Raw genomic sequence first — 9,945 nt, 5'->3', positions numbered from 1 at the left:
TAGCTAATGTGCGCTGACACACTGTGCACCTGTGCCATTGGTGTTGTTGTTTTGTCGTACTTATATTTGCATATATATGTGTCACATTTCGATAATAAATTCAGTTGGAAGTTTGCGCCCGTCCATGTCTGTTTCATCCGTTGTCTAAGAAACGTTGCGCAAGAAGTGTTGATCATGGAGTACCAACTAGCTCGAACCCACACCTTGTTAGCAATGGAGAATAGTAAAATATTACATGTGAAAAGTTGCAATACTAATATAAAAAGCAAACTCAGCAAATTGAGACACATTCATGTTGAAGCTTCAGCACAAAAATTAGGCAACGATGGAAAGGAGACTGCACACTTTTGTTGTGCAGCAACTTTTCTATCATAATCTAATTATTGCACTTAGCAATTTTATTTCAACATGGATAAAAATACTCATTGGTACATGGACTTCAAAGTGTACAAATTTATGGTTGACATAATTACCATTACTGAAGTAAAATGGCTGAAAGAATTACAATGTAACTCATGCAGAGCATTTTCATTGTAAGCAAAAGCATATAAGAGACATAATTCGCCCTTATAAGAAAAGGTAGTTCCTTGCTTTTTTTTTCCTCTAATCAATAGGTCCATTAAAAATTACAAAGGCTTTATTTAGCCTAATACACTAAAACAATTGGGCTAAGTACAGTGCATTTGTAACATAGAAAACACAAGTATGCCTTTGCACTCGTACACACTTTACAAAACGATCCATAATTACCATTAATAACGAATCAGAAAACGTTCTACACTAACATACGTGTATTCATCAAAAACAAATAACAAGTGAAATTAAGAGCCTGAGAACCATTTAGGTAGCCTGGGAACATCATTATGTCAATAAGAATTATTTTGCCATTTTTACGATCACATCTGCACAAATGTTTATACAGGTAAGGCTACGCCCAAATACAGATCATTTGATGCGCAGTTCAACACCAAGGAGCTCTTCTGCTTTGGCACCAATCTGCCTGTGAATGGCATTGGCTTCTTCTTGGATGAGCGCCCGTTCCATATGCCGGTACACTATCCTGTAGCAGTGGCTGGTCCTATGGGTTTTTGGGTGGATGAAGGTATCTCGATGCTCCACACGTTCCACAAGGTCACCACCACAAGAGCGAACAATGTCAAAGAAGTCATTCGCCGCAAACTCGGGTGGTGTCCAGAAAGACATGTCTGCCATGCATGGAGGGTGGCAGCTTAGTTGCTGTAATTTAATAGAAAATAACACTAGTTACAACACAGTTTTCTTAACAAGCCAAAGATAAGCCTTTTAGCCACAGCTGCAACTGAAAGCAGCTGCAACAGTAGAACAAGACAATATGGCGAACATTTTGCCTCAAGCATGCAGGTAAATAGAAAGTTAAGAAATTATACAGCCACTGACAACACAAACACTTGTAGCCATGGCTCCGACGATGACGGTCATAATGACCAATACGTTGCATGAAAGTAACAACATATAAGAGGCTGAACGTGTGTGCACTGCTGTTACTCTTGAAGCTTAAAGGGATCATGCAACACTTTTACAAGCAACCAACGAACGGCTTCATTTAAAGGAGTTTATTGCCTCATGAAATTTATTGCCTCATGGAGTTACAGAGCACGCTGTAATTGCTTTCTCTCTTCTCTCGTCCCGACGAGCACGCTGGAAGCAATGCAGGGAGGGATGGCACGGGGGAAAGAAGTTATGTCACATGCACGTCATGACCTTGAGCAATTTTTCTTTTTTGCTTTCTTCGAACGCGCGCCTTACTTTCAGTGTGATCACGAGCGTGTGTGGGCACGTGGCGGCCTTTCTCGGCAGCCATGGTAACTATGCAACCCACGATGCTCAAATCGGCCAATGGCCGTGAATTTGGTTATGGTATCATTTGTAGAAAGAAGAGGGAACGATTTCTAGCCGACTTTGAGAATGAATTGTAAATTCCAGTCTGCGTGCTGCGCTATAATGTTTGGCTTGCGTGTTCTCAGGAGCCTCAACTACCGATCGGCAGCGTTTTCTGACCATGCTGAAAAAATGTTGCAGGGCCCCTTTAACATGACTTACCTTGAAGACAACTGGCTTATAGGGGTCGTTGTGTTCAAACTGGACGAAAAAAGCTGGGTCAGTACTCCAGAAAGCACGGATGTCAGGGATGTTGTACAGTGCCATGGCAAGACGCTCCAGGCCCACACCAAAAGCCCAGCCAACTTTGTGCTCCACACCAGCTGTGTTGGAAAGAAACAAAGCCTACATTCTAATAAGTTGTTTACCAGTCCAACTTCACCCTCTGCACAAAGCAAATAAATCATGTCTATAGCTGAATGAACACACCATGTAGTAAGTGCATGTGCATTTACTATGCAACTACAGCCAACCATTGCTATAAAAATGTTGCATAGATACATTCTTTACACCCATTGTGTGCCAAAACCACTGAAATACTGCTTGTTGATCTTGATGGTGTGGCAGCAATTTTCCATTGCAATACATAGCACATGAAAAATGCCAGCTCGGTATAAATACAAGCTTGGAACAATCATTAACAATCAACAACATGATCGGTGTTCCGCAAGACCAGTCTGCTGGCTTGCTGGCTGTGTGCCAGCCAAGCCACTGGCCAAAACACAAAAGAATATCCAGAAGCTGCCATTTCAAGTTGCTGTTCCTAGGTATCCTACATTTCACGTTGCCAGAACACATATTTCAAGCTGCCAAGTACAGAAATAATTGCTTCACTACTGCCAACATGGCCTCTGATCTTGCATTTTCAGTTTCCTTGAGCAGTATAATACCCAATGAAGTAAAGCGTACCAACAATAATGTTTATTTAATTCATTATATCCAATAATTTCTTGTAACCACGTTTGTCATACCGAGCGTTACAAAAACATGCAAGGTTTTGTAAATATATCACTGTGAAAATGCTGACATTACCACTGCAAACATAGCAGCTGACTGAAATGATTTTCGTGTATGCAGTGTTGCTCGCAACAGCTTTGTAATGACTTGGAACAATGAAGCTTCAGCTTATGTTACACTGTACCCATGGCAGCACATAATGAATTTTGTGGAATCTCTTATTTTTTCACAACCACAGAACAAATCTCATAATCTCTGGAAAAGCTTGTACTTCACAAAAGCTAGCCTACTAACCAAATGCAGTTAACCTAACCAGCTGTAGTGTTAGACGACAAAGAGTAAAAACAAGTACTTGCAGTCACGTTAGAAAGAAGTAAAGACAACCAATAAAAAGGATTCACCATTGAAAAGGATTTCTTGTTCCATGATGCCACAGCCCAACAGCTCCAACCAATCCCCTTGAAACTTTGCCTCAAGCTCCCATGATGGATGAGTGAATGGGAAATAGGTAGACACCCAACGAATCTCCGTTTCTGTCCATAAAAGAATAAAAAATAAAGGTCACCAAGCATGCTCATAACTGTCAAGGAGATGCTGCTATATATGGGAGATAATACACTTCTCCACTTGGCAATTTTGCAGCAACAATCAACCAGATGTATTACGCACCTAAGCACCTTGCAGCATCTTATCAAACCCTAAGGTGTGTGATAATTGGACTGTGCAGAAAGGCACCACTACTTTCAATAACATAACTATTATTTTTTATGTATAAAAAATAACAGTTATAGTTAGCTGTCAATGCAGTCCTGAACCAAAGACAATGCTTTCAAGTTTATTTTTTGCTGAACCATGCTTCTTGCTAAAATAGTTTCAGGGGCAAGTTTCTTTGATTTGGTACTGTCCATTGATGATGCACTCAGGGTCACTTGTATTAAAGCCATGTTCAATGCAGTCATCTAAAGCTACAATGTTACACGAGCCTAAAGCTTAATGGATAGTCCCTTTATATACTCAACATTGCAAGGCTGTCAAGGGAGGCTTGCTCTCCCAAAAATGAAGCACAACTTGTTAACCAGGCTTTACACCGATGTATTCTTTGTAACTTATGAAATTTGCAAATGCTTATTCTACCTAGGATGCAGTGCCATTTGTTGCAAGGTCCGTGGCCTATAACTGGCATGTTAAGTAAACAAAGACGGCAGTGTGGAGGGACAAAGAGAGCTACACACTTTATTTTCAATACTGTGCGGCAGCTGCAGAGGCCTTCAGTCCAGGCTCACACTGATGTGACTCCTAGGTGCTACACAAATGAAGTTTACCAGATACTGTTGCACTAGTAAGGTAGTACCCAAAGTCAGCCACAAAGCTGAGAAAGTGGAAGAGATCAGAGATAGAAAAGAGGGGGGTGCCAGCAGGGCTTAAAGTCAGGGGGGGCCCGGCCCCCTACCAGTATGTGTTGTGTATGTATGCATATAGGTCGCCACCCTCTGAGGGCCACCCCTCCAATGAAGGGCGACTTTAAGCCCTGGGTGCCAGGTAGCATGGAGGGCAGCCAAAAAAAATATGTGAGGAATTAGGGTGTCCACTGCGAAAGGAACATTGTGGCAGAGGCTCAGTGGCAAATGCATGGGGAATGTGAAGGAAGATCACAAGAAAGAGTACTAAAGAGTATGTTTTATCATGCTGCAACAAATGCACAACAGCATGCCCCTTAATATAATAAAGCCGTTTTCATCATATCACCTTACAAGCGACAGTGAAATTAAAGGAACTAGGACTATGTGCTTAATGAAAGACATATATGTACCAATTAACCACCCACTACATTGTTTGTTGTGGTGTCATGGCTTGTAACATGTCATGGCTTGTACATGATAGTGTGATGGGCAGATTTTAAGCACCAGATAGGGAATACACAAGGGGTGGTAAAGTTCCCCGTCTACGTCCTACCCAGCACTTTGTCATTCAGGAAAAACAAAGAAAAAGGGCTGTTACCTACAATGTGCAACGAGTAATAGCATCTTATCTCTAAACTATTTGCAGTGTTATTTAAACATGAAATGAACCACCAAACACTTAAATGTGTTAAGTCGAAATTTTTGAATTGTGAACATTATGTTAACAAAATTATATGCCAGCATTTGTAGTAATTTCTGTTGAGTGAATGACCACTATTCCAAATACTGGTATTTACCGATCAGAAACATTGTACGCACATGTGTACACTTCACTTCACTTTTTTTAAAAACCTCACATTGGAGGTATTACATAAGGCGTGGGGATTTACAATTCCAAAATTTTTCAGATTAGTGGTCACATATATTTAATGAATGGTACTACTTCTTAGTTTTTAGTAAATGTTGATGAGCAGGTGATTTTGGCGATGTGACGGGCCAGGCCGTTCCAGTCAGTTGATGATCAGATGATCAACAAAAGAAAAATGCAGAAAATGTCGCGCAGCTGCATGGACGGTTTACTTGCAAGTTATGCCCTGTACGAAGCAATGAGCATGGTGGTGGGGCCAAGATATATTGTCCATGAGGAAGCCAGCTGTAGAAGAACTTCTGAAAATGAATTAGCGAATCAATGCGATGCCAGGACGATAGCGTGTGTAAACCAGACTGCGATATTAGTAGTGATACACTGGTGTTATAAAAATGTGATGAATGATTGAACCTTGCTGCATGATTCTAATTGCTTCAAAGGCATTAATAAGACATGTTTGATGGGGTGACCAAATGGGAGAAGTGTCATCACTTGCAAGTAACCCGTCTATGCAGCTGCACTACATTTTCTGCATCTTTCTTTTTCTGCGAGCACAATGCAGATAGCAGGCTGGTTTCAGGGAAACAAACAGGTTAGGCATCTTATCCTGGTATGCCGTTTCTACACCCCACCTCCCAACTCCACCCCCTGCAAACACACGCACATACCATTGCCTTTTCAGTTCACATTCTCCAAAAGTCTTCCCGCAGACAATGTGGGACAAAGTGAAGTGTAAGACTAATGAATTTGTGATTGTGTTTGAGGGCAAATACCTCAAAATTGCCGCCCACCTCAGGATTCACAGATGGACGTGTCTCAGCCCTGTCCAACTTATTATAGAAGTTCAAAAAGTGCTTTGAAGTAATTATGCAAGAAGGTATTACTGAAACATAGGTATTATTTATGGAGTTAGTGATTATAACACACTGAGACCTGCAATCACCATAGTGTGTCAGAGTGTTATCAGCACTGCAATGCCTCAAAATTTTGGCTCTTCTCACTTGAAGAAAGCAGTATATGTGATGCCATTCTGCACCAAATAGAAAGTGTAGAGGCCAATTGTTTACGGTTAATTCACGCAGACACTACATATGGTCAAACACTGTTGCACAGACACCCGTAAACCTGTAGCACTGACATTGTTTATTAAACTTACGTTTTACATTTCACGCACATGCATTGAAGAAAATATTCATTTCTTACCAGGGCCAAGCAGCTGCTGAGCCAGACCTTGCAAGCATGTCTTGAGACTATGCTCTAGAAGTTTGACTGCTTCACGTGTATGCAGACCCTGCTTGTCAGACTCACGGGTACCACTTTCAAACAGGGACAGACCATGATTGCTCCCTGGAAACAGCTGAAAGGTAATATTCTTTGTAATTACTAAACAGCCATGACCCACATATGGTGCTTCTGACCAAAAAAGATTATGTGCATATGCCACTCTAACAGCTCCAGCAATTATATGTGGCCTTCAAACAAATGCATGGGTAGGAGTGCTTTAAATTGCTTTCATATAGTTGTTTGAAAAAATTGGACTTACCACTTGCTACTGATAAGAATTGATCGAACTGATGCAACACTCCTGGATATCTCTAAGATGTTTAATTGTGTATCCGCCATAACTTCAAGTCTTCTAAAGATCAGGCATGATTACAAACTGGTTAAGGGACTACTAGAGTAAACAGTGCCAATTTATACATTATGAAGGCCAATCCTTGGGTTGAAATGTAGTGTTATATGGGTTATACCAAGGTAGAGTGTGTTAGCACTGGATCTTGTTCTCATTTTAATAAATGATAATAACACAATATATAAATGCAACCATGCAATTCTTTGTAGGTGACTGCATCCTAAAGAAAGAAGTCAAGAACACACAAGGTTGATTAACAGTGAATAAGGCTTTATAAAAAATAGAAATGTAGTTAAGTGTTGGCAGACAGCACTTAACTTATGGCCGTATTTCAAGACAATCACTTTTGGCAACAGTGTCGCTTTGTGTGGCGTAGAATCTCGTGCGTCCAATGACTGAAGTGACTACTAGCCCACCTTCCTTCAACCAGCCAATCAGTGCACATTTAAAGCAATATTATGTCGATACTCCCAAAAGTGATGGTCTCAGAATATGGCCTCTATATAAGACCTACCAAGGTGGCATAGTGGCTATGGCATTCCGCTGCTAAGCCCAAAGTCACAAGTTCAACTTCTGGCCATGGTCACCACATTTCGATGGCAGTGAAATGAAAAAATATTCATGTTCTTATATTAGGATACACGTTGAAGACCCCACATGGTCAAAATTAATCCAGAGTCACCACATTACCGTGTGTTTCATAATAATATAGGTGTTTTTCGCATGTACCTAATACCCCATAATTTTTTATTTACATTTCGTTGTGATGCCTTCAGGTATTCATTATATCTGACTGCTGTCAGAGAACGGAACTTGCTCTCGAACAACACTGTGGATCGCCCAGCTGGTGAAAATTCCCTTGTAAGCTCCCAAATTACATTTACTGTTTATGCCTTGAGTTCCAGCCTTGAAGAGGTGAAGTCCATTGTCGAAATGACAGCTCAAGCACCCACTCACTGTTTACGGATTTTTTCATTGCAAGCTTCCATCTTTCCCTTCTTGCCGTTTTTTGGATTTACTGTTTATGAATTACATGACTCTAAATAACATAAACAGCAGCTTAATTGTTCCTTGATGTGCCAATAACCTTATACTGGAGGCAAATGCCATATATATGTTTTTATGAAATTGACTTTTAAAAAATAAGCTTTTTGTTCTTGTTTTGTTTCTGTGCTTGACTGTTTCCACTAGCGATAGTGTGATAACTGTGCAGTGTGAGGGTTCAAAAAGGCTTCAGGGAAAATTCAAGGCCCTGTCACAGGTTTTTCAAGGACTTAAAAAGCAGCATCCAAAGGATGATTTTTTTTACTATAGCAACATATCGAAATTCTGACTAGTTTTATTGCGCTTATAATATACATACATTCTCATCATACCATATAAATGTATAGCCTTCATCACATCTGAAGTAGTTCACAACACACAATAAGTGTTCAGAACAGCTGCTGAGACTTCTCTAGTATTAGCTCAATTTCACTTTGTTAGAGTGTATTAACTCTGTGCGCTAGCGGCTCACTTGACGGTGAAATAAGTAGCATAAATGCAGGAGACATATTGAAGTTATAAGGAGATAAGTAGAGAGAGAGAAAGCAAGACAAGGCATACGGAAGAGTGGAGTGTGAAATTAACGACAAGCTGTGAAGCAAGCAATGCAAACACCGGAAGGGAGTCGTAACTAAAGCCCCAGTAAGTGTCTTGCTTCATTAACGGTGTTTCTTTTTTCCATGCAAGTTCTACAAAAACAAGCACGTGCACACTTGCTTGGGCATATTGTTTCTGAAAGGGAAATTTTGCAGGATCAACACTAATCCACAACAGAAAGCAGGTAGCATTGTGGACTTTAGACTGCACTGCTGCCAAAATTCAAGGGTCTTCAAAGACATAAAAAAGGTTCCGGATGTTCAAGGCCCTTGAAAATGTATTTTTCAAATTCAAGGGGTTTTACGGGTTTCAAGGGCGCGTATGCACCCTGAGTGTTTGATTGTTAATTAGTGTAATTCTGGGGTTATATGCGTGGTAGCTGATCATAGTATTTGATTGTTAGTACCCGTGACAAACAAAAAGTAGCATAGTTTGTAAGTTCTTGCCTTAATTTATAGAAATTTGTTTTCAAGTTTGAATTCCGTCTATTTTTATTTTTGTGTGAACCTGTGTGCTTGATAGTGTCCCATTTATTGCTACAGCCTCTGATCAAGACTGGTGCAATCTGTATAAATAAAAGTTTTTCAATTGTTATTTTTTTTTCGCCCCTGCCGTTCTGAAATGCTGCGAGTCGAACACTTTAGAAAAAAAAAAAAACCTTGTGTAGCTGAAAGCTAGGCACTAGATGCACCCGCACCGAGGTATCCAGAAAGTGCGCGTGATCCATTTTGCATATCTGAAGCCGTACACAAATTGTAGCACGGCCACTGCGATGGCTATCCCCACACTCGCGCAGCGCCGTTACAAGCCAGTGACGTCCCAAACAGAGAAAGCCCAAAGTCTGCTGTCTAAAAGCACTCACTTCGTCTGCTGAAAACAGCCTGACGCCTTCGATCTGGTGAAACACCGGGTAGTGGTGTCTGTCGATCTCGTCTCTCCGATACACATCTCCGGCAACAAGAAATGCGTCGAGGCCCGCTTTAACTAGATCACGCTGATGAGCCGATGTGTGCGCCCGCAACATCAGCTCATTGTTGATGTAGTAGCTGTCACTTTTGCACCGCGATGGATGAGAGGCTGGCACCAACAGGCTGTCGAAATTCTGCTCCAACGTCACCACGGGGCTGAGTCGATCATAGACAGAAAATGACGGATTTCCCCGCCGATTCGTGTACTTCTCGAAAAAATCACATATTCTCCTTTTAACCAGGCACACGGGATGGCAGTTCTTCAAGTGCAACTTTCGAGTCGTGTGCTCTAGGATGCGCGCCGTAAGGTTGCATTGGTCGCCGGGTTCGTACTGCCTGCCGTCTATGATCACCGGATCTTTGCAGAGATGCCGAGAGCCCTCTGCAGCACTCGCAGTAGAACACCTCACATTAAAATCCTGGCGAAGGCACGTAAATGAGAGAAATCGTCGAAGGCAAGATCTACTCGCAATACGCATGTTTCTGCAACCGCCACCAACGTGTGCGAAACAAGTTCCGAAACCAAAACATTGATACCGATAGTGATTGTACGCTCAGAAT

At 41.3% G+C, this 9,945-nt stretch overlaps 1 protein-coding gene across 1 annotated transcript; it reads right to left on the bottom strand.

Moving 5' to 3' along the window:
- Positions 1-909: 909 nt before the first annotated feature.
- On the bottom strand, positions 910-9,913 carry LOC119404597 (phenylalanine--tRNA ligase, mitochondrial). Its single transcript, XM_037671151.2, has 5 exons — positions 9,279-9,913; positions 6,346-6,499; positions 3,276-3,407; positions 2,080-2,240; positions 910-1,236 (listed from the first exon to the last, which is right to left on the bottom strand). The coding sequence occupies exons 1-5, from the start codon at positions 9,861-9,863 to the stop codon at positions 946-948; spliced, it is 1,323 nt and encodes a 440-aa protein (XP_037527079.1). The 5' UTR covers positions 9,864-9,913; the 3' UTR covers positions 910-945.
- Between the last annotated feature and the right edge of the window lie 32 nt (positions 9,914-9,945).

This window comes from Rhipicephalus sanguineus, chromosome 1 (assembly GCF_013339695.2).
Source record: "Rhipicephalus sanguineus isolate Rsan-2018 chromosome 1, BIME_Rsan_1.4, whole genome shotgun sequence".
Lineage (NCBI taxonomy): Eukaryota > Metazoa > Arthropoda > Arachnida > Ixodida > Ixodidae > Rhipicephalus > Rhipicephalus sanguineus.
The sequence above is the reverse complement of the archived record's forward strand: the minus strand, read 5'-3'. Positions and strand labels throughout refer to the sequence as shown.